The sequence below is a fragment of the Hyla sarda genome, chromosome 9 (genome assembly GCF_029499605.1).
Source record: "Hyla sarda isolate aHylSar1 chromosome 9, aHylSar1.hap1, whole genome shotgun sequence".
Classification (NCBI taxonomy): domain Eukaryota; kingdom Metazoa; phylum Chordata; class Amphibia; order Anura; family Hylidae; genus Hyla; species Hyla sarda.
Genome location: NC_079197.1, coordinates 134,701,006 through 134,726,904, shown reverse-complemented (window position 1 = coordinate 134,726,904; position 25,899 = coordinate 134,701,006). Strand labels below are relative to the sequence as shown.

Genomic DNA, 25,899 nt, shown 5'->3' with positions numbered 1-25,899 from the left:
ATGTGCGAGACGCCACCCATGTTCGGTGTGCTCACACACATCGCGGCCGATTCCCCTGCTCAATGAGCTAGGCCGAGAGCTGCCGCGATGTGCGAGTATACTGCACATACGCGTGGTGACTCGCACATCACAGTGTGTCTGCTCTTAGCGGAACATTGCCGCTCCGAGCAGGCACATATAAAGGCAGCATATAGGAGGTCCTTCAACGGCGGATCTGCAGCAAAATACGCTGCGAAAATCCGCACGTGTGAACGTACCCTTAGGCGAGATATTTTTGTTTTTTTTATTTACCACACTGAAAGCCCTGGTCCGTACCCCAATATACAGCTACACCTTTTCTGCTGATATTGTAGGATCTATTCTTATTTTTCTTTTCACTAAACATTTAAGTAAATTTTTCCTGTCATATTGAATGTCATCATTTAAATAGCTAGAAGGTGTGAAGTATATCTTATACGTCTGCAGGTCCTCTCATGGTATCATTGGCTCACATGATAGAGACCTATTCATGCTTGTGCGATGATGCCTACACAGATCAGCTGCCATTCACATCTCCCTTAGGGCATGTTCACACAGTAGAATGTCCATGCAGAATTGCACACGGACATTCCGCTGCAGCATTATTTTCCCCTTCACCATTGATTTCAATGGGATTATGCTGCACTGTGCATACGGTGGAATCACCCGTGGACACTTTCGAGTGTGCGGAATTCCCGGGCGGACCTTCTGCACATTTTACTACTGTGTGAACATATCCTTAGACTATATTTGGGGACGTACTGTTATTCTTTTGTCTTTCAGCTGGGGTATATTCTCATTGTCAACAAAATATACTGAAGGGACTCTAGACAAGTTCATATGTTATCCCTCTAGATTTTTTTTTTTTTTTTTAGGAAGGATTCCAGCAGGAGTAAATGGGAAAACCTTTTATTTCGTCTCATTGGGTCTCAGTCTGGTCACAATTTTGGTAAATTTGGTAATTACTGAACTCAAAATCAGAAGTGGAAAATAGTTCTGAGGCTAGGTTTCCATTTGTTTTTTTTTTTCTGGCAGTTTTTGGAAAACTGCCACTGCAGTCAGAAGTGGATCCATAAGGGAGGAGAAGTATAAGTTCTTCCTTTATATGTCCTATTCCTTTTGAATACACTGCTGGCTTTGGCTCAAAAACTGCAGTGGCAGATATCCAAAAACTGCCAGAAAAAAAACAAGTGGAAACTTAACCTAAGGGCGATATCGCTTATTTGTATTGTGTGGATTTGGTTTGTAGCAACCATAAAAAATCTACAGATAGAACACATAGGAAATGTCACCAACTATAACTAACAGCAAAGAGTGCAAAATGTAGTTTTGTAGAAAGTTTATGTGTTGGGGCCATTTGTGATGGTCATGTAATTGGTAAGACGTACCTCACCATGTAAAAAGAACAGCTGATGCCCCAAATAGATAGGCTAGGTGAAGGGCTCCATGAGTGGTTCCAACAAGATGGCACCCCTGTTCCTTGCGCTGAGGTGGTAAGAGATTTCTGGACTGAAAGACGTGGTCATGTTGAATGGTCTCCTCACTCACCAGGCTTTAGCCTTCTTAACTTCTTTTTCAGGCGTATGAAAGGAGAAGGCGTACTCAATGCGTATTTTTCGCCCTATAGGATGCACCGGCATATAAGATGCACCCAATTTTAAAGGTGCAAAATCTAGAAAAAAAAGATTCTGAACCCAACAGTGATCTTCAACCTGCGGACCTCCAGATGTTGCAAAACTACAACTCCCAGCATGCCCGGACAGCCGTGGCTTTCCGGGCATGCTGGGAATTGTAGTTTTGCAACATCTGGAGGTCCGCAGGTTGAAGATCACTAGTAGGAGGTAATACTCACGTGTCCCCGACGCTCCGGACCCGTCACCGCTGCCCTGGATGTCGCTCCATTGTTGTTGCTGCGTCCCCGTGGTGTCCCCGACGCTCCGGACATCTTCTTCCCCGGGATCCACGCTCTCAGTCGCCGTCATCACGTCACTACGCACGCCGCTTTTATTGGATTACGGGGCGGCGTGCGCGACGACGTGATGACGACTTAGGAGAGCGCCGGCCATGCAGGGGATCCCGGCACGGAGCAGACACCGAGGAGGCAGGTAAGGTCCATCCCGGTGTCCTGTAAGCTGTTCGGGACACCGCGATTTCACCGCGGCGGTCCCGAACAGCCCGACTGAGCAGCCGGGTTAGTGTCACTTTCGCTTCAGACGTGGCAGTCAGCTTTGATCACCGCATCTAAAGGGTTAATACAGGGCATCACCGCGATCGGGGATGTCCTGTATTAGCCGCGGGTCCCGGCCATTGATGGCCGCAGGGACCGACCCGATAGGTTTGTGTATTCGCCGTATTAAAACGCACCAACTTCCCCCCCCCCCCAAGTTTTGGGGAAGAAAAAGTGCGTCTTATACGGCAAAAAATACGGTATGAGTTATCTGAAGGAACTTGTCATGAATGAATGCGCTCACATTGACAAAAAGGTGGTGTTACTGCATTAGGTTTATGTAAATCTTGCATAGAACTTTGCATCTCAAATTATGGAAATGACATTGAAGATATTAGGCAAAATGTATTTAATACGTTCAACATTTTATTTCATGTGTGTCCGAACTTTATGGTCACCCTGTATAGGTCTATCATTCACAGTCATAGGATGGCTTCATGCATGAGCTGAAAATTTAGTGCCAATAACAGGATCTGATCCTGGCTTGCGAGTAGAGATGAGCAAACTTACAGTAAATTCGATTCGTCACGAACTTCTCGGCTCGGCAGTTGATGGCTTTTCCTGCATGAATTAGCTTTCAGGTGCTCCGGTGGGCTGGAAAAGGTGGATACAGTCCTAGGAGACTCTTTCCTAGGAATGTATCCACCTTTTCCAGCCCACCGAAGCACCTGAAGGCTGAACTAATTTACGCAGGATAAGTCATCAACTGCCGAGCCGAGAAGTTCGTGACAAATCAAATTTACTGTAAGTTCGCTCATCTCTACTTGTGAGATCAGGCCGGTATTTTCCAAACCAAGATTTGGGAATTTGGGGTGGTGTAGGAGAAGGATTTTTTTTTTTAACACCTTTTAATGTGTACGTGCACCAAATGTATTAAATGGTTGCCTGGTCTGTGATAAATATGGTGCTAGTACGCATTTTATTGAAATTACACTTCAATACACCACCTTGTATGGTTCCTCCTCTGCAACTTTTTAACCCATTGCCCCAAAATGTGCGACTTTTTGCAAAGCTGTCCAGAGCCAGTTTTGTAAGCCAGGTCTGGGTTGGTATACATTTTTGACAAATTGAGGGCTTTACGACTAATTGCACATGATAAATATTATTATAAACACTGCAAAAATGTAACTAAGTTTTAGAAAAAGTATCTAAAGCAAAAGTTGCAATGAAAAGTTTCTAAACAGAAACGGCAACAAATCATCACCACAAAAACAGGGTAAAAGCAATGATAAATTATCCTGCCAATCCCCCCCCCCCCCCTTTTTCAGATCATTTGGCATCAGCCCAGATTTATCAGTGTCTGGGACAAAAACTGTCTGAATAGTAACCAATCAGAGCCTAGATTTGTTGCTGTGTACAAATCACTCCAATTTCTGTCTTAGACAGATTGATAAATCTACTATAAGCCCTAACCAACAATAATCCCCACCGAAATAAAAGTGCTGCGCAAATTAATTTAATTAATTAACTGAAGAAACAAAGAAGGCGCATAAAGGACAAAAAATTATTTATTAGAAAATCAAGAGACACATGCTACAACACATACACCACATAATAAAAGAGAATCATTGGAATAACCCATGCAGGGTCTAGTGGGTTCTCCCTGCTTTATTTAATGCCGACTTAGGTCGTGATTTGTTTATCATGTCTTTCACGACTGTGGCTGTGGTTTGTACATTTGTACTCATGCATTTTGTTACATATGGGGGAGATTTATCAAAACCTGTGCTCAGGAAAAGTTGCCCAGTTGCCCGTAGCAACCAATCAGATCCCTGCTTTCATTTTGCAGAGGTCTTGTTAAAAATGAAAGAAGCGATCTGATTGGTTGCTATGGGCAACTGGGCAACTTTTCCTCTGCACAGGTTTTGATAAATCTCCCTCCATGTTGGCACATAGCATCTACTTTTATTCAGTTTGTGATTTATGGTATTCCTAGCACCGCCGGAGCACTCTTTTTAAGTGGATCCATCCTATTGGCCTGTAGGGCAAGTCCATAGTGCAGCGTATGCTGACCCTCTAACTACTCAGTGGTGCTGCTCAAGCTTCTATATTTTGATACCTTTCTAAAAGTGAAAACCCGTTTTAGGGTGCGTTCACACGCTCTTTGTTTTTGCGGGTTTTCCGCTGCGTATTTGAAAGGGGCGGGCTCTTCTCGGCTGTCCATAGCAGATTTTCCGTGGCGGAATTTGGCACATGTGACCCTACTCTTAGGGTGAATTCACATCATGTTTCCACTCTCCGGCAGACGTATCCCTGTCAGACCTATGCATTACTCCATTTATTTCAATGATCCTAGCTGACTTATTCACAAATTGGTTAGGTCATTCTCCGACCTTGGCCGTTTTTTTTTACCAGATTGAAAACCACAGGAAAGCCTGACCTGTTTGTGTACAAAAGGAGCAGCACTATTTCTGACCATGATATAAAACTCTCCTCTGCAAGCTTTATCTCTAATTTGCAGAGCTCCCTCCTCCTCCCACCATAGACTGTTGTTGTTTGTCTTGCAGACATAGGACAAAGCTGAGCTGATTTTCAGAGTGGAAGACAGTCTCACAGGAAAGTGAAAAAGTTTGATTTAATCTGTATCATGCCTCATGGACATGGCAGAGCCCTGTTCACAAAGCCTGTACAGGTCCCCTATCGACCCCATGTGCTTTCAGACTCTTTGGAGGGGTTTTTATCATTATCTGTGTAAATTATGTTCTTATTACTCCCCCCACATTTATCAAAGATGGGCATACTCTTCATAAATAGCAACGTAGCTTAGATGTAGACAAGCTTCTTAGTGTGATCCGGGCTTTGAGATTGCACAGAAATGTTGTGACCCATGCCACACTACAAGTTGCCACAAGTTGTTTTCTTGAATAAGTCTAAATGATTTGTACCCCAATGTCTACAGAAATGTGGCCATATGTTTATTCTCTGGACCTCCCCATACACATGAACATTCAGCACAGCCATTCTGATATTTTCTATGGGGAGGAAAGGGATTAGCCACAACCAGGCTGATCTGGTGCCATCCTATCTTTCCCAAAACAACAGGGTTGAGCAGTAAAAATCCAATTCTCTTGACCTTTCTTTCCACCAACATCACTGGGAGAGTTGGGAGGCTGCCATATACCATAGATAGTTGCCTGAACATACTGGGGGTGGTGCGTTCAGCAAACTTTTATGAAAAATGTATGGAAAGATTATGGCTTTTAGAGAAAAATGCCTCCCTAGAAGTCAGCCCCCCCCCATTTCATCTGTACAGAATCTGACAGGAAAAAGGCACAGTAAAGGCCCCAAGCACCGGAATGGGAATCCTATGACGGCTCCACAGTAAGACACAAGGCTATTGGGACTGATAAAATTTCTTGAGCATTTATGCAAATTTTCATGATCATGCAAAACAGCAACCAAACTATAAAGTTTATTATCATTTATATCCTATTAATCTAACAATAATTAATGTATCTCTGTGTTTACATCTACCAGATTGCCTCTATCTCCGAGTCTCTCCTCACAGGTGACCTGTCCATATAGTATATCTATTAAAACAGAGGAGGCTGGAGCAACTATAAATATAGAGATGATGACGTCAAGTCATTGATAGCTCTGCCTGCATAGAACTGTAAGCCCCCCGACCCTACAAGTATCAGGGCCGCATACACTATTCACATGGGACAGTATTACAGAGTGCCTGACAATTATATGGGAAATGACAGTGTAGTAAACCAGATATATTGGTGGGTAGAAGCAGGCATGGAGTGTCCAGTGTGTGGCCGGTCGCTGATGAGTGTGTGGGGATTACAGGAATCCCTGTTATTTGCTGAGTCCAGGTCACAGTAAAACCCAGAACAGGTGCAGCCCCAAAATATCCTGGTTGGTTGTAGTGGGGAGTGGAGCAGAGAGGCAGACGGGAGCAGGGACGGCTCTGCGCAGATCTGAGAGCAGGGAAAACGAAGAGAAGAATTTACATTTTGCTTTGTAATCATTTTGGCTTTTAAATGTAAAAATCCTAAGAGATGATAGTGACGTGTTAGAAGTGGTGACATGACGGAACATGGCTACTGAAGACATTGAGTCATATGATCATACTGTATATCTTCTCCTCATACTACATATAGCCTATCCCTCTAACATCTCACATTACTCCATATAATCTATCCTATGCCTTCTTCTATTACCCCATATACCCTCTGTATGTCTCCTCCTATGAGCCCATTTAACCCTTTCTTGGAAATCCTCCTATCACTCCATATAAAACCTCCATTTCTGATCACTATAAGGTACATATGCCAGCGATATATAATTTATAACTTTACCTTTAGACTCTTTCTTATCTCTTATTACTTCATCCAATGTCTCCCCTCAAGGACCCGCTATAACTTCTTAAAATGTATCACTAGAACACTACCTATTGCTCAATATAACCTGTAAATACAGAAACATCTCATGTTCCTCTCTATAAGAAGACAGTAGTTTTATAAATGTCACGTGGCAGGACATGGGCTATGTCACAGAAATTGCTTTCGATAGGTACAGTATACAACTTAATATATCTCCTCTGTATATATTTCCTTTTATTACTCTATCCCCTTAAGGACGCAGGATGTAAATGTACGTCCTGGTGAAGTGGTACTTAACGCACCAGGACGTACATTTACGTCCTGTGCATAACCGCGGGCATCGAAGCGATGCCCGTGTCATGCGCGGCTGATCCCAGCAGCCAGGGACCCGCCGGCAATGGCCGACGCGCGATCTCGCGGGCGTACGCCATTAACCCCTCAGTTGCCGTGATCAATACAGATCCCGGCATCTGCCGCAGTGCGCGATTTGAATGAATGATCGGATCGCCCGCAGCGCTGCTGCGGGGATCCGATCATTCATAACGCCGCACGGAGGTCCCCTCTCCTGCCTCCGTCCGGCTCCCGGCGTCTCCTGCTCTGGTCTGTGATCGAGCAGACCAGAGCAGAAGATCACCGAAAACACTGATCTGTTCTATGTCCTATACATAGAACAAATCAGTATTAGCAATCATGGTATTGCTATGAATAGTCCCCTATGGGGACTATTCAAGTGTAAAAAAAAAATGTAAAAAAATGTAAAAGTAAAAGTAAAAAAAAAGTGAAAAATCCCCTCCCCCAATAAAAAAGTAAAACGTCAGTTTTTTCCTATTTTACCCCCAAAAAGCGTAAACATTTTTTATATACATATTTGGTATCGCCACGTGCGTAAATGTCCGGAAAAAAAAAGTCCAAAATTCCTACTTTTTTAATACATTTTATAAAAAAAAAAATTATAAAAAATGTATTAAAAGTTTTTTATATGCAAATGTGGTATCAAAAAAAAGTACAGATCACGGCGCAAAAAATGAGCCCCCATACCGCCGCTTATACGGAAAAATAAAAAAGTTAGAGGTCATCAAAATAAAGGGATTATAAACGTACTAATTTGGTTAAAAAGTTTGTGATTTTTTTTAAGCGCAACAATAATATAAAAGTATGTAATAATGGGTATCATTTTAATCGTATTGACCCTCAGAATAAAGAACACATGTCATTTTTAGCATAAATTGTACGGCGTGAAAACGAAACCTTCCAAAATTAGCAAAATTGCGTTTTTCGTTTTAATTTCCCCACAAAAATAGTGTTTTTTGGTTGCGCCATACATTTTATGATATAATGAGTTATGTCATTACAAAGGACAACTGGTCGCGCAAAAAACAAGCCCTCATACTAGTCTGTGGATGAAAATATAAAAGAGTTATGATTTTTAGAAGGCGAGGAGGAAAAAATGAAAACGTAAAAATTAAATTGTCTGAGTCCTTAAGGGGCTATATAACTGTGGTAGCTTGGGGGTGTAGGGTAGGTAGGGTGTAGCTGTGCAGTGATGAAAGGGTGTTGGATGAACCCTTAACTGTCGTGACGCCAGGGTGCAGGTTCCTCTCTGTATATATCCTACCGCCACCCGTCCCAGGAACGATAGGGAGGAATAAAGGATTGTCCACAACCGGAGTTTTAGTAAACTGAAGATAACTTTACTGGAGATTTTATGCAGGTTAAACATAGTAACAGTCTTTACAGAGGACCGGACTTTAGGTTCCTCACAGGTTTGGTTGGGACCGTATAGGGAATAAGCTTCAAGTATTTGCTTTACGCTGTTCCACTGGATTTAGGGGAATTGTTTAGGTTCAGTAGTCACGTAGGATTAGGATCGAGTTAGTTGAACTCACGGTTTTGTATTTGGCTGATGTTTGCAGGCTTCAGGCCTAGATTTGTCTTGCAGGTATACACAGCGCTCCGCTCGCTGTCCCAAGGGAAAGAGCAAGGATTGGATAACAGCGCCCTTATATCTAAAGGGGCGGGCTTGAAGCTTATTGGTCCCCCAGACCTGTCAGACCTAATACAAAGCATTATGGTACAACACGTGTCATGAGCACCTGACCTGAAAGGTCCTTAACCTTAGCAAAACAATATAATTATCAATCATGTGACCTAAGGTCCTCGAAGCAATATTTACACTATACATTATATATATATATATATATATATATAAACACATAAAATTAAAGAAGGAAGAGGTGACTAGGGGTTATCCCACTAAGGGCATCCTATCAGTGCGGAGGAACTCTGACTTTGGGGACTTTTAAGACAAGGTACAGTACGTGTACGGTACCGGGACACCACATAACCTTTCCCATTAACATCTACTACTACTCAAAATATTTTTACCTAGAATGTTTTCTATTACCCTTTATCCATATAAAAACCAGAATAAGCCATACCATTACAACTTTGTAGGTCCTCTCATGCAGTCTAAGCAGCTGTGACAGATGCCGACAGCAGATCCTTTAGAGCAGTGGTCGTCAACCTGCAGACCTCCAGATGTAGCAAAACTACAACTCCCAGCATGCCCGGACAGCCGTTGGCTGTCCGGGCATGCTGGGAGTTGTAGTTTTGCAACATCTGGTGGTCCGCAGATTGGAGACCACTGCTTTAGAAGGTTCATCAAACCATTAAAGGGGTACTTAACTCTGGAAAACATATATTTTTTTTAATCAACTGGTGACAGAAAGTTAAACAGATTTATAAATGACTTCTAGTTAAAAATCTTAATCCTTCCAGTACTTATCGGCTGCTGTATAATACAGAGGAAGTTCTTTTCTGTTAGAATTTCCTTTCAGTCTGACCACAGTGCTCTCTGCTGACTCCTCTGTCACTTCTGTAAATGGATTGGATTTTTCTTGAAATTTTCACAGATGATTGATTGGATTGAAATTTGGGGAAATTGAAATCTTTTTCACGCTCCTTAAATTCCTGAACAATTTTGCCATTGTTACAGGCACTGCCATATATAGACTTCATGCACTTCTGGGGGGAGATTTATCGAAACCAGTGCTGAGGAAAAGTTTCTCAGTTGCCCATAGCAACCAATGAGATCGTTTCTTTCATTTTTTAGAGGCCTTGTTAAAAATGAAAGAGGTAATCTGGTTGCTAAGGGCAACTGGGCAACTTTTCCTCTTGAGAGGTTTTGATCTCCCCCCCCTAGTGCTTACGCCCTCTGTTGTTGGGTCTGGTGAAGGCATGGTGTGGATGCTGTGTGGTCAAAACCACCCTGAGTTGTAAGTCCCTGCGATTTTTAGATTGAGTTTGGTTACATACAGTTTAAGTCATACATATACTGCCACATACCAGCAGAAGCCTCATTCACCTTAACCCCTTAAGGACTCATGACGTACCGGTACCTCATGAATCCGCTCCTGATCTATAACGCGGGGCCACAGCACTGATCGCAGTGCGGCGTGCTATTAACCCTTTAGACGCGGCATTCAAAGTTGAACGCCGCGTCTAAAGTGAAAATGAAACCATGCCGGTTAGCTCAGGGAGCTGTTCGGGATCGCCGCGGCGAAATCGCGGCATCCCGAACAGCTGCTGGACACGAGGAGGGTCTCCTACCTTGCCTCCTGGTGTCTGATCGCCGAATGACTGCTCAGTGCCTGAGATCCAAGCCTGAGATTCAAGCGGCAGAATCATTGATCACTGGTTTCCTATGAAAAACCAGTGATCAATGTAAAAGATCAGTGTGTGCAGTGTTATAGGTCCCTATGGCTATAACAATCATCAGTATAAGAGATCAGTGTGTGCAGTGTTATAGGTCCCTATGGCTATAACAATCATCAGTATAAGAGATCAGTGTGTGCAGTGTTATAGGTCCCTATGGCTATAACAATCATCAGTATAAGAGATCAGTGTGTGCAGTGTTATAGGTCCCTATGGGACCTATAACACTGCAAAAAAAAAAGTGAGAAAAAAAAGTGAATAAAGATCATTTAACTCCTCCCCTATTAAAAGTTTGAATCACCCCACTTTTCCCATAAAAAAAAACAAAACAGTGTAAATAAAAATAAACATATGGGGTATCGCCGCGTGTGGAAATGTCCGAATTATAAAAATATATTGTTAATTAAACTGCACGGTAAATGGCGTATGCGCCAAAAAATTCCAAAGTCCAAAATAGTGCATTTTTGGTCACTTTTTATATAATGAAAAAAGGAATAAAAAGCGATTAATAAGTCCTATCAATGAAAAAATGGTACCGCTAAAAACTTCAGATCACGGCGCAAAAAATGAGCCCTCATACCGCCCCATACCCGGAAAAATAAAAAGTTATAGGGGTCAGAAGATGACAATTTTAAACGTATACATTTTCCTGCATGTAGTTATGATTTTTTCCAGAAGTCCGACAAAATCAAACCTATATAAGTAGGTTATCATTTTAATTGTATGGACCTACAGAATAAAGATAAGGTGTCATTTTTACCGAAAAATGTACTGTGTAGAAACGGAAGCCCCCAAAAGTTACAAAATGGCGTTTTTTTTTCCAATTTTGTCTCACAATTATTTTTTCTTCCGTTTCGCCGTAGATTTTTGGGTAAAATGACTGATATCATTGCAAAGTAGAATTGGTGGCGCAAGAAATAAGCCATCATATGGATTTTTAGTTGCAAAATGTAAAGAGTTATGATTTTTTAAAGGTAATGAGGAAAAAACGAAAAAGCAAAAACGGAAAAACCCCGAGTCCTTAAAGGGGTACTCCGGTGCTTAGACATCTTATCCCCTATCCAAAGGATAGGGGCTAAGTTGCCTGACTGCGGGAGTCCCGCCGCTGGGGACCCCCGTGATCTTGCACGTGGCACCCCGTATGTAATCCGTCCTATGCAAGCCTATGCAAGGGGGCGTGACAGCTATCACGCCCCCTCCCATAGGCTTGCATTGAGGGGCGGAGCGTGACGTCACATGCCGTCGGCCCTGTGGTCGCCCGTAATCAGACCCGGAGCGAACAAGGTCAGGGGACTGATTACAAACGGGGTGCCGCGTGCAAGATCACGGGGGTCCCCAGCAGCGGGACTCCCGCGGTCAGGCATCTTAGCCCTATCCTTTGGATGGGGATAAGATGTCTAAGCACCGGAGTACCCCTTTAAGGGGTTAAAGTGGTATTCAAGTCTATTTATATCTATATAAGACAATCCCCGCAACATATATAACTTTTTAATGTAGTGTAATCATAAATTGTACTGGCTTCAGCGTACTTTTATGGGATTAACCCCTAACAGCAAGTTGTGTAGTCCTTTCATTTCCAATGTGGTGTTGTATCAGCAGCTCCCCATCTTCTCCCTCTCTCCAAAAGCCACACATCATCATATTTACTCCTCCTGTCATATTTACATATACACATGTATACACATTTATGTTTATTGGAAAGTTTAAGGAGAATAAGGTGTTTATACCATGCTGCCTTGTGCTTTAAGGAGTAAGCCAGTTTAGTAAAATATATCCCCTATCCAAAGGATAGGGGAGGAGTGTCAGATCGCGGAGGATCCAACCACTTGGATCCTCTCAATGATCTCCTGCCTGATGCCCCGGCTCCCATGCACGCACAGGGCAAAGGGCACTGCACAAAGTGGTAGCCAACATGCACCTTCCATGCATCCCTATGGGATAGCCAGAGATACAAGAGTACGCTGCTTCGGTTCTCCTATAGAGATGAATGGAGGTTGCATGCTGACTCCCTCTCTGTGCACAAGGAGAGCCAGAGCACCATGCAGGAGATCATGGGGGGTCCCAGCGGTCAGACTTCCTGCTATCTGACACTTATCCCCCTACTCTTTGTATAGGGGATACATTTTACTAAACTGGATACCTTTTTAACAATGCCATGGGCAGAGGAACAGACATGGAATGAGTGCTGCAGAGGCTGCAGCCCCACAGTGCGATAGTCTCCAGTGATATTATATGTTCTGAGATCTGGCAGGAATTTTGTGGGAGGGAAGCAGGCAGGGTGGGAGGACTGTGATCTCGGAGAGCTGAGGGAAAGCAATGTATTCTGGGAATTGTAGTTGTGGTGACCATGGGGTGTTTCAGTGAGTGGTGGGGTCGGATGGTATTAACCCCTGGGGCAAGATGTTGTTAACCCCCAATGTTCGTGACACCAGCATTACGCACTGCCGACAACCAACCCAAAACGGCATGTAATAAATGAGAGTCCAAAGCAGAGATTTGATGCAACTTGAACTTTTACTTGGAGAAGGCATAAAACAGTCTTTACACAACTTCCACAGAGGTGACCGGGACACAGGGAACCTCTCAGGCTTGCTTGGACTTGTAGTTATTATAATGCTGATGCAGGCCACTGTATTACTGTTATCACTTTGTAGGGACTTCACTTGTACTCATAGATTTGATGTGGCTGAACACTTATAGGCTTTGGCCTAGATATGCTGGACTTGACTTGTACAGGACTTGTGCTTTCTTTTGGGTCCAGGAACTAAGAGAGTGAATGTGAAGACTACACAGCCCCTTATATATCAGGGACTGGACTAAAGCCCATTGGTAGCTGGTTGCCTGTGGTTACCTGTACCCATGGAACTCTGGGTATATCATGTGATCACACATCACATGACTCATCACATGACCTTAGGAAGGTCCTATACAGGTTAAATATCCTAACAACCTTTTATATACAGTTTACATTCACTGTACAATACTTATAATACATGTACATACTTAATATACAAGACAATACAATAGAATGACTTAGGGGGACCCTGCAGGAGAGCCCTATGGACCTGAGGGACTCTACCTGAGGGGACTTAAAGGAGTAGTCCAGTGGTGATTCAGTGGTGAGCAACTTATCCCCTATCCTAAGGATAGGGGATAAGTTGCAGATCGCGGGGGGTCCGACCGTTGGGGCCCCCCGAGATCTCCTGTATGGAGCCCCGACAGCCGGCGGGAAGGGGGCGTGTCGACCTCCGCACGAGGCGGCGGCCGACACGCCCCCTCAATACAACTCTATGGCAGAGCCGAAGAGCTGCCTTCGGCAATCTCCGGCTCTGCCATAGAGATGTATTGAGGGGGCGTGTCGGCCGCCGCTTCGTGCGGGGGTCGACACCCGCTATCTCAGCGGAGAGCCGGGGCCCCGTACAGAGAGATCGCAGGGGGCCCCAGCGGTCGGACCCCCCGCGATCTCAAACTTATCCCCTATCCTTAGGATAGGGGATAAGTTTTTCACCACTGGACTACCCCTTTAAGGACTGTACAGAACCGTGTTCTGTACTGGGACACCACATAGTACTAAGCAACTGCTAAAGCAGGAAGTACAAACAGGAAGTACAGACCCCTATGACCCCCAAAACAAATAGGGGGATAGTTATCAAAACCTGTGTAGAGGAAGAGTGGTGCCATTGCCCATAGCAACCAAACAGATTCTGGTATTTTTCAAAGGCCTTTTTAAAAATTAAAGAAGCCATCTGATTGGTTGCTATGGGTAACTGCACCACTCTTCCTCTACACAGGTTTTGATAAATCTCCCCCATAGATTTTAATGGTTTCAGAACTGGCACAGACAGGTAAGCAATACTATAGGCTTCGGCAGCATTTTTTTTACCTAATGTTGAAGTACCTCTTTATAGGCCATTCACTTAAATGGCCTGAATGTGGTTAACTAGTGACTGTCAGAGTCATTTTTCACATAATCACGCTTATTGTGCGGGACAAAAAGATGCAGTTTGCTGTGCTGTTCATTCCAGCAAAATGTTTATATTTGAAAAATAGACCACATATATCACTAGCTGACTGTGATGAAGCCTTTTTTAGCTGATTGTGGATGTATACTCCAAACCTACAGGAAAAATATGATATGAATGTGGTAGCAGGGTATGTGGTGCAGGTCAGATGCTGTTATCCTAGGGGCAGAGGCATTAACCCCTTGTATTTGTGACGCCAGGCCGTGGTTTAGCCTAAAACCACCTGAAGGTATACAGCTGGATCCTGGGCTAGGCACGGGGGGGGGGGGGGCAATAATGACTCCGACGCCAAGTTACAGACAATAGTCGCTTTACTGGGGGTAGACAGATGGTAAAGTCTATACAGTTCAGCCAGGGCCCAAGGAGGTGACCAGTGATGCAGAGACCATAGGGGCTTGCTGGGACTTGTAGTAGGACTGGACAATTGAATGCAGACTTGACAGATGACAGGGACTGACTTGACTCATAAAGCTGGGACTTTATCTTACGTGACTTGATGGTGGCTGCAGGACTGGACTCTGAGGTCTCCAACACTCTGGACACACACACTAGACAAGACTGCACTGGACCTCAGCAGAAGAGAGAGAAGCTCCACCCAGAGCTTATATGGGGAGACTAGCAGGGAGCCCATAGGTCACCCCCGGGATCACCTGGTCACTGGTACCTCCTGGGTAGCAATCACATGACATATCACATCGTATAACTCTTAAAGCAACATTACATTTTATAACACTTTACATGGTAAAACATATTTACAATGGGGAAACAAGTGCCTGACAGGACAGCAGGCACACGGGGTAACACCTCCCGTACTGGGCCACCACATGAACCTAACCTGACCTCATTATAGCTGCACAGTTTTGCGGCTACATAAAAGGTTAAAGGGTACCTCTCATCAAAATAACTTTTGATATATTATAGATTAATGTATGCAGAATAACTTTACAATTGCATGTTATTAAAAAATATGCTTCTTTCTATTTAATTTTCCACTTTGAAGAAATGACCACTAGGGGTCTCCCTACCAGTCCTGGCAGCAAGCATTTCAGACTCATGCTGCAGTCCTAAACACTACGAGCTGCCAGTCTGCTTTGTTCACAAAGGAGAACACTCAGAGTTGCCAACCTGCTTTGTTCACAGCCTGTTTGGCTGTGAACAAAGCAGGCTGGCAGCTCTGAGTGTTTAGGACTCCAGCATGAGTCAGAAATGCTGGCTGACAGGACTGATCGGGAAAAATACAATAGAAAGAAGCATATTTTTCATTAACATGCTATTGGAAAGTTATTCAACATTCATTAATCTAAAATATATCAAAAGTTTATTTGATGAGAGGTATCCTTTAAGAGGACCTGTGGCCAGCCCCCCCCCCCCCCCCCCCCAGAATGATATAGGATAGCTTAGGGTGCTGTGATCACACACCTTTTTACAGTTTCTTGATATGCCCTCCTATTCCCAACAAATGAGTGTTTATTGTCTGACAATTCAGAGAATCAGATGAATTCAATAGTAAAGTGGGTGTCTGGAAAAAATCTTTTTTTCTTCAATATACCCGGGATGCCACAATTATAAAAGAAAACTCTACTTACCTCCAACCACTTCAGAACTTCAGAGCATAACCTTGAGGATAAGCAGTGACAATGTGAACAGGGTTTTGAGCATGTGTGGCCACCTTAGTTGGTTCCATAAGGTGGTTGTAACCAAGGACAACAGGATTACAGATTAGTAAAAGTGTATATGTACCATAGTGGCAGACCAGACTGTCTGATAATACATTTATGGCTAAAATATGAAGGGTTACTTCCAAGGAAATCCGTCTGAAAATGTCTGGGCTATCCTAAAAAAATGACATGGTCTCTAATCTTTATTGCTTGCTATTTATTGGTATCAGAAAACAATGCAATATGAAAAAAATGTACATTCGTCCCTACTTTTAGACACTTACATGTTTTTCCAATTTAGATTTATGTTAGTGAAGACCCATGGGCAAAAATATATGAAGGAGCTCTAGTAACATTTTATCTTTAAGAGGACATATACTGCACATACTGTATAACAGTGATACATTTAAAGGGGTACTCCAGTGGAATTTTTTTTTTTAAAGGCATACTCCGGTGCTTAGACATCTTATCCCCTATTCAAAGGATAGGGGATAAGATGCCTGATCGCGGGAGTCCCGCCGCTGGGAACCCCCGGGATCATGAACGCAGCACCCCGTTTGTAATAAGCCCCCGGAGCGTGTTCGCTCCGGGACTGATTACCGGCGACTACAGGGCGGGGGCGGCGTGTGACGTCCTGCCCCAGTGTGACGTCACGCTCCGCCCCTCAATGCAAGCCTATGGGAGGGGTGTGATATCTGTCACACCCCCTCCCGTAGGCTTTCATTGAGGGGCGGAGCGTGATGTCACGCGGGGGCGTGACGTCACACGCCACCTGCTCTGTAGTCACGGTAATCAGTCCCGGAGTGAACACGCTCCGGGGGCTGATTACAAACTGGGTGCCGAGTGCATGATCCCCATGGGTCCCCAGCGGCGGGACTCCCACGATCAGGCATCTTATCCCCTATCCTTTGGATAGGGGATAAGATGTCTTAGAACCGGAGTACCCCTTTAACTCAACTGGTGCCAGAAAGTTAAACAGATTTGTAAATGACTTCTATTAAAAAAATCTTTACCCTTCCAGTACTTTTTAGTAGCTGTATGCTACAGAGGAAATTCTTCTCTTTTTGAATTTCTTTTTTTGTCTTGTCAACAGTGCTCTCTGCTGACACCCAATGCCCGTATCAGGAACTGTCCGGAGTAGGAGAAAATCTCCATTGCAAACTTATGCTGAAATGGACAGAGGTGTCAGCAGAGAGCACTGTGAACAAGACAAAAAATTTCCTCTGTAGCATACAGCTGCTAGAAAGTACTGGAAGGGTAATGATTTTTTAATAGAAGTCATTTGCAAATCTGTTTAAAGGGATATTCCAGATTTTTTTTTATTTGACTATGCTACAGGGGCTGTAAAGTTAGGGTGCGTTCACACGGGCGTATTTGTCAGTGGATCCGCAGCTGCGGATCCGCTGACAAAGGCCCCTAAAGTGCTGCCCTATTTGTAGTAAAAAAAAGAAAAGTCAAACTGGAAATACTAGTTCACAAAAATCTAGCCACAGTATTATGGTAATCTCACAACATAGCCATTTAGCCCCAAGACAAGTGCAGATCCTTCCTAAGCATGTCCATTACTGTCTGCCAGGTACGTACTAAAATCACCTTATGGTGGATAACCCCTTTAACCTTCTGGCACCAGTTTTCCACCAGAGTACCCCATTAAGGGGTTATCCGCCATAATGTGATTTTAGTACGTACCTGCCAGACAGTAATGGACATGCTTAGAAAGGATCTGCGCTTGTCTTGGAGCTAAATGGCTATGTTGTGAGATTACCATAAAGCTGAGGCTATCTTGTTGTGAACTGGGTATTTCCACTTTGGAGTTCGTTCTCTCAACTACACATCCCATAGTTCCTTGTTTGTATATGTGTGAGGTCACTTTTGTCCCTCCCACACATTAGCCAACTTACCCATGGAAACACAAATTACTTGCATTCCATTCAAAAGACCAGTGTTTTCTAACCAGGGTGCCTACAGCTGTTGCAAAATCTCTCTTCCACCCGGCAGGCGCTCCACCCATTGACACAGGAAAGGCTCCCTTTGCACACCTGACTAGTGATGTATTTTCTTGGCTGCACTGCAACCTGGGAAATCCAGAAACCTGAGTAATTTTGTATGCTGTTAAATATTGGAGCGAAAATCACAAAAAAATTGTGAGACAACCATCACACACAGTTACAGACATTATATTACAAACGACACTAACCCCTGTAGCATAGTCAAATAAAAACCATTCCTGGAATACCCCTTTCAGGTCAGAAAATACAACTATTCAGTGCCAAATCTCTGTTCCATGCCGTAACTAAATATTTATGCCATATAGTGAATCAAGAATAGTACTATAGAGTGCCAAAGAACCATATCATGCAATATTCAATTAACTCTCAATCATGCTGCTATATACGCCTATATAAGTGATCATGCATCTGGTAATTGATAAGTATGATGGAGTGATGCACCCCCAGATCAGGTGACACTTTTGTCCATGCTATGGCCTGGTCCTACATGTTTTATACAAATATAATGTGATTTCTCAGTACTTCTTTATTCTGCTCACAAACCAAGATATAAATGTTCTCCTTTATGAGACATTAAGGACAGTGGCCCTGATTAATGTGGACTGTAGTTTTTTTTGTGGGTTGTAATCCCCCCCCCCCCAAAAAAAAAAAATATATATATTCCACAGTATTTACTAAGGTTTCCCTACATTTTTTTTTTCTCCACATGCTCTGATCTGTCGGGTTTTCCTCAGCTCAAATCCACCACATTTTTTGTAGGAACCTTAGTAAATATGTTGGGTTTTTGTGAAAATTTCAGGGACATGCCACATTTCCCTACTGCCAGACCCCTTTTTTGTTTTTTTTTTCAGTAAAATGGAGAGTTGGTCAGGGTTTTTTCAAATCTGGAGCAAATTCTGGTTCAGAAAGAATTTCTGGCGCACAACCTGACAAAACATGTCGGGTTTACAATAGTAAATTAGGGCCAATGTGTATGTCGCTAGGGCTTGGACTAAAGATAGACAGAGAAGGCTGCTGCTTTGGTCATCATCACTGAGGAGGGTGGATGAAATTTAAGAGCTACATAAGCCAAATGAACACTCTGCCTTTAAAACTCTTTGTTCAACCATTTGGATGCTGCTGTGTCCGAGCTGCTGTTATCACTGTAAGTGACCCCCTCAATGTGGTGGGACAAGAATGATTGTCCATTCCAACAACTACCATGCTGAATATCAAATATCAAAGGCCAAGGAGAGGAGAATTCTGGAACTACTGGTGTAGGCCCCTAGATAATTTTTGCTGCTCCTTTTTAGTGCCATGACTGGTGTAGAGGGGACCCTTCAAACAGTCTTGCCAGCAAACAAACAGACCCAAAATAGGTAGGAGTCACCGTTTAGTAGTCTTGGGTTTATTGTAAGAATTTACATACAGCAATAAGTCCCATTTGCAGCATGTGGTATAACAGAAACTTAGACATACCTTACATCAGGTTATTTGCATAAACATAAACTTCTGAGCTTCTTACCCAAAACATGCCACGTTCAATCCCAAAGTCTGTCTTTTTTGGAGCAGTCAAGGGGCGTATCTATAGAGATACCAGAGCAGATGCTCTGGTGCCTAACGTAGTTCCAAAGCACATCTGCTCCGTAAGAAAGCAGTACAATAATTGGCATATGGGGCCCTGTTGCAGATTTTGCATCGGGGCCCCGAAGCCGCAAGCTACGCCTCTGGGTGCAGTGTATCAGTATTCAACATACCACAGACTAGCTGATGTGCTTCAGAGCAACTCCTCTTTGCTGCTCTCTGGCAGTGCTTGCTCACCTGTGATATAAGGTTCAGGACTCTAACTGTTATGATTCGGCTAGCTGGATGTGGATCCACTGTGTCAGCGAGGGATTGACGTGGACCGTGTCGGTGGACCGGTTCTAGGGATGCTACTGGTATTCACCAGAGCCCGCCGCAAAGCGGGATGGTCTTGCTGTGGCGGTAGCAACCAGGTCATATCCACCGGCAATGGCTCAACCTCGCTGACTGCTGAGAAGGCGTGGGACAGAAGGACTAGGCAGAGGCAAGGTCAGACGTAGCAGAAGGTCGGGGCAGGCGACAAGGTTCGTAGTCAATGTGGATAGCAGAAGATCTGGAACACAGGCTTTGGACAACACTAAACGCTTTCACTGGCACAAGGCAACAAGATACGGCAAGGGAGTGCAGGGGAAGTGAGTAGATATAGCCAGGGAGCAGGTGGAAGCTAATTAGGCTGATTGGGCCAGGCACCAATCACTGGTGCACTGGCCCTTTAAATCTTAGAGAGCTGGCGCGCGCGCGCCCTAAGGAGCGGAGCCGCGCCCGCCAGGACGTGACAGCCGGGGACCGGGACAGGTGAGTGACTTGGGATGCGATTCGCGAGCGGGCGCATCCCGCTATGCGAATCGCATCCCTGCCGGCAATGTCAGTGCAGCGCTACCGGTCAGCGGGTCTGACCGGGGCGCTGCAGAGAGAGGAACGCCGCGAGCGCTACGGGGAGGAGCAGGGACCCGGAGCGCTCGGCGTAACACTAACACCCACCAAAATTGGAGTATGGGAGTGACTTTAAGTCCAAAACCTTCAGTAACTCCTAAAACCCAGAGGCAAGAAGTCTCAGTGATACATACGTCCAATCCACCATTTTACCAGCTGCTTGCTTATGCTGGGTATTGTATAATATAGTATATCAACGTACTAGGTTTAGCAGTGTCTAACCTATGAAGCTTTACACCTTTAGAAGCCAGGAATCATTCTATATTCCTGTCAGCACACCTGACAGGAATATCGCTCTCTGGGAAAGCTGGTAACAACTCGGACCTTAAAGAGTACCTCTCATGATCTTGTCAAATTTTATAATCCTCCCAGTTCACTGCCCCCATCATAATAAACCACCCCCTGCCTTTATTTTTATTACTGATTAGTTTTCTACCTTGATATTGCTCTGTATTTTCTGCTCAGTCTCAGTCAGATTCACTCACAGACTGGGAAGGGGCGTTACCCAGCAGGCTGTGACATCATCAGCCATACAGGGGAGAACTTCCTCCCTCACTCTGCTACACACAGCCCAGAGCAGTTCAGAGTAAGGTGAGCTATGATTGGATAATGCTGCACACCCTCCCTCAGCATTTCCTGATTTTGGACTTCTGCCGGACCAGCAGGAGTTCAAAGTCTGTGGAAGAGATGAGGGGAAATGTGCTCTGGAAGAGTAGGGAGACACCTAGTGGCAGCTTTTTTTAAACACAAAAAAACATAGAAAACTTCATTTATTTGAAACAAAGTACATTAGAAAGATTTTTTTTATTTACCATAAGGAGTGCAATAGCAAAAAATAGTTTTAATGAGCGTGCCCATTTAAATCTACCTAGTTATGTTGGTACATCTTTCGTATTGCTGCATAATAAACCTGAGGAAACAGAATAAAATTCTATTAATGAGTCTCAAACCTAGTTAACATATTCATTTCTAGTCATAAGGGTTACCAAGACCATGTATCTGCTAAAAGGCCATTGGAAATAGGTGGCCCAGTCAAGGTTGGTCCAATTATTTGATGGTTAGAACCTGCTGAGGAACTGCATTGTTAGTAATAGGTGAATGGTGGTTTGCACACAGGCTCATGAAAGAGCGTTGGTGGACAAAACACTTGGCCATCCTTAGTAGGATTGAAGACTAATCTGAAATTTTAAAAGGTTGTTTTTTCTTTAAACTACTAACATTGGGGTATGAGGCTATAAAGAGCCCAGTGCACGTTTCTTACTGCCCATGGGGACAATAAGGGACAATAGTTGGGCTCCATTGTCATCACAGGCCACAAGTTGCTGAGATAATGTTATTTCCTTAAATTTTTATTTATTTAACAAAAATTATTAAATTATTGGATAACTTTAAACATTGATAGGTAAAGCCAAAAAGCTCAGGTTATTTTAATTCAGTTTATTCAAACAGTATGAACCTCACTTCTCATAATTGCTTAGTATAGAGAGACAACAAAGATAATAGAAGCATTGGGACTTCTGCTCCAAATTCTTACCACATGGCAGAAACGTTATTCCCTAATTGCTTTCTTTGGGATATATATGTATATGATGTAGTACACACAAGTATAGCAACATATTTCTTATTTCATTTTCTACTAAAGCAAGGACATGACGTAAGATTATCCAAATCAAGAAAGCAGCGGGTAAGATGTTCAAAATAAATAATCCAATAATCAAAGTATCTAGCACTGCATGTATCAGTGGTTGGCAGACCAAAGATGAACTTGAATAAGAACAAGAGGTGCACAGAGGTGAACTTCTGCATTGACGGATTGCCAGATTAGAAGAATTAGAAGCCACCGTTCTCAGAGGCTACCATGGTGCAGAGCAAGACGGCAATGGCTGGAATGGAGGTCTAGCCTCTTCAGTGATAGGTCCTGATTTTGTCTCGGACCCAATAATAGCCAGAGATTGGTCTGGAGACCATGTGATTACCGCCATGAAAAAGCCTTCACAAGGGAATGTCAGACTCCCAGCATTATGCTGTGGAGTTGTATAATGTATGGCAGCCGGACCAGTAGGCAGTATTAAAAATGGTGTTACATACATTGTTCTCATGATGTATCTCTATTGCAGGAAGATGTGGTGGTTTTGCAATGCAGCGCTACAATCCGAAAAGAAAACCTCAAGATGTGCATGGGAGCAGAAGGCTTTGGGAACCGCCTATGCTTCCTGGAATCAACATCCAATGCTCAAGTAAAGATGACTATCTTATTGTTGTTGTGGCTACTATTTTACAGGCTTAAGTACAACAGTTTTCTTACATTTCTCTTTTGCCTTTTTCCAGAACGTACCTCCAGATCTTGCAATCTGCTGCTTTATTCTGGAGCAATCTCTTTCGGTTAGAGCTCTGCAGGAAATGTTGGCAAATACGGTGGAGATGGGAAATGAGGTATAGTCCATTGTTATTGCACTATTGCACCTTTTCACACTATAAACACATACCTGTTTTTTTGGTGTCAGTATTTGTGTTGCTGTTATAGCTTGTATGTGCTGTTCATATTTGTTGCTTTGTTGTCCTTGTTGTCCTCATCATGTCTTTCCTTCCACTAGGTTTTTTTTTCTAGTAATCCATAATCTCTTATTCTCAACTGGGCCTGAGTTGTTTTTTTAACTTCTTTTGTAGCTTATATTTTCTGGATTTTAGTTTTCTTTTTTATTTTAATTATGTGTTTTTTTTCTTTATTTGATGACCAAACGTTGACAATTGTATTGTTTCATGTTCCATTCTCTTTCTGCCCAAAGAGTCCTGCTCCTATAATGTTGGCAAAATGGAAACCAACAAAGTAAGGTTTGGGCTTGGTATATATGGGGTGATATTCCATATGACCCCCTAATCCAATCTCTGTTTTTAAATAATCAGAACTAAAAGTGATATATTATAATGTTATTAGCCAATAATTTATTTTACTACAATGTATTTATCAATTCCTATAAAATGTTCACCATCCTACCATATTACCACTATAGCTATGTTTCTTGTACCCAGGACAGAGTTTTAGTTTGATATCCTAGCCATGCCACTAAGTACAATGGCCAAGGTAAAGTGGCTTGTTGGCTTTCTCTCCCCACCCATGGCTCCTGGCACTCAGGGCCCTGCCTAGCTATACCTCTGCAGAAGGCCAGTCCTCTAATTAATTTTCCATGACCCGTCTTTTATTAAACAATTATATTATATATTGTTTCTACTGTTTTTGGAAATTTTTGTCATTGAGGACATTAAGGAAAACTTCATGTAAGAAATTCTCGGTGCAGAATAGAAATGTCCTGTGATCACATCCTCATTGTGTCAGACTCAATATGGCTGCTTCACAGACCTCTCTTTGACATAATTTCTTCTGTGTTTTGTTTTGGCTTTCTCTTTTTGTCTTTGTGCTAGGCACCCAATTTGGACAAATGGGTACGTTTTGTGACCATGCTCTGTATCCTCCCGTGACTTTCCATTCCTTCCTTCTCACTGCTGAAGCCCTATCACTCCATCTCCGTCCCATAAGACATATCCAAATGTTGAACCTTTTTTCTTTATCGTGAAAGTTCCTAGTGCTTGGCTATATTGTCTTATAATGTCAGTTTCAGTAACACATTGTTTCCCGTTTGCTTCCTGCTGGTCATACAGTGACACCAGAATTCTCCCCGAAAATAGTCCTTACGACGGATTTTGTGACCATCAAATTCCTGAAATTCTTTTCCACTCATATTTCATATCAGCTGTCTAAAAACCCTCTCCAGAAATAGAACGCCCCCATGGAGTGTCTCTTCTTAGAACTACCGTATATTTTTGGGCTTAAGGCTAAAATATAAGAAATTTGGCTTAAGGCTATAATATACATGCTTCCTTAATACTAGATATGTAAGGGCAGAGGACAATCTGGGGACGTTGCCTAAATTTGGTACTTGCATTTCTAAACTAGATGAAAAAGTCAAGACATAATGGGGATTATTTACTAATGTGATCCTGCCTTTTTTTCCCCTCGGGTTTTGCACCCAGATTTTGCGGGGAAAAAATCCCCCCAAAGAACTAAAATGTCCTAATATTTACATATATGATGTTGTGAATTTGAGCTCTGAAAAACTGGACAGCTCAAAGCAGTTGTAAAAACAGCAAAACCTTAGGAAAAGTGGCAAATTAGTAAATACCATAAAAAAATATCTGTCTTATAAACACTCACTCCTCGTAAATGACCCCTAATATGTTACTTCTAGTCGGACACCTTGATTAAGACAAATTTTGTCTTTAACAGCAAATTAGTCAAAATTATATAATAAAAGACTAAAAAAAGGAAGGGTTATACATTCCAGTAAATCTGTCCATGGAGAGATATGGTTCCAGCAGGTTTTCTTTCCCACATTCTCTTCCTGTCAGTCTCCTTGTTTTGCAGCCTGTGTGCAGAAGTCCTTTTTATTTTGTCCTCTTCTTCTGATCTCACAAAGACTAGATCTTCCTTTTTTCCCATTGACTTGTTTTTATGATTCCTTCTCTTTCCTTCCTTCACCGCATGGTACAAACCAAACCTCCATTCTAACAGGTGTTTACAAGGTTACTGAAGATCTTGGAAATGCAAGCCATGGAATCCTTGAATTTTTACAGCTTGCGGGAATGAGGGAGGAAGGGAGGGACAGAGGAAAGGATGGGTTGGATGAAATGGGGTCTTTTGGGCATCTTGAATTATCCTTGGATTACTTGATGGTTAAGGAGGCAATATTCATCATGTTCAAAAATACAATCGAAATGGTTTACAATGTTTTTGATGCATGCCAAGACACATCTTCTTCTAACCTTTCATTGAGGAATATTCCATAAATATGTTTGGGTTTGTTTGTCCTTGAGATAGTCACACATTCCAATGACTTTGGAGTTTTAAAACCCACAACATAATTCGACTTGCATGTAATAACTGGGGAATATTCTTTTACCACTACAGCTAAAGTCTACATATTCTAGATTTTGCAGGCAAAACGGATGGCATCATGTTATGGAATATATCAGCATTAGTAGGATAGTTGTCTCAGTACATCCCTCTAAGAATTACCAACCTGAAGACACGGTGGGATTTGAATGTTAGGAATGTTATGTCATGTTTCATATCTTGATTTGTTATTTTTCTTCTCCATCTAGTCATCTCAAGGTGGGGGACACAGAACTTTGCTCTATGGTCATGCCATTCTTCTGAGACACTGTCACAGTAATATGGTAAGTTTTACTATTTTGTCTTCATATTGATCATTACGAGCTGACCTAGCGTCATATCGGGGTGGTCCCGGTGGCTATCAATAAACGGAACCCACGTCTAATGCGGACATCCTCGATCGCTGTGCTGCTCAGCATTAACCCCTTAGACCCGGCAATCAAAGTTGATTGCCGCATCTAAAATGGGAAAAAAAG

At 43.0% G+C, this 25,899-nt stretch overlaps 1 protein-coding gene across 13 annotated transcripts in view; it reads left to right on the top strand.

Annotated features, from left to right (window-relative positions):
* RYR1 (ryanodine receptor 1) overlaps nucleotides 1-25,899 on the top strand; it is a 169,619-nt gene that overhangs the window by 17,338 nt on the left and 126,382 nt on the right. For 8 of the 13 annotated variants that reach the window (XM_056540399.1, XM_056540394.1, XM_056540388.1 and 5 more), the window contains exons 2-5: nucleotides 22,593-22,712; nucleotides 22,804-22,908; nucleotides 23,896-23,916; nucleotides 25,633-25,707. In XM_056540399.1, coding sequence (XP_056396374.1) covers nucleotides 22,593-22,712; nucleotides 22,804-22,908; nucleotides 23,896-23,916; nucleotides 25,633-25,707 — 321 coding nt within the window. The remainder of the gene's footprint in view (nucleotides 1-22,592; nucleotides 22,713-22,803; nucleotides 22,909-23,895; nucleotides 23,917-25,632; nucleotides 25,708-25,899) is intronic. The other 5 variants (XM_056540397.1, XM_056540398.1, XM_056540396.1 and 2 more) reach the window with 1 other exon arrangement.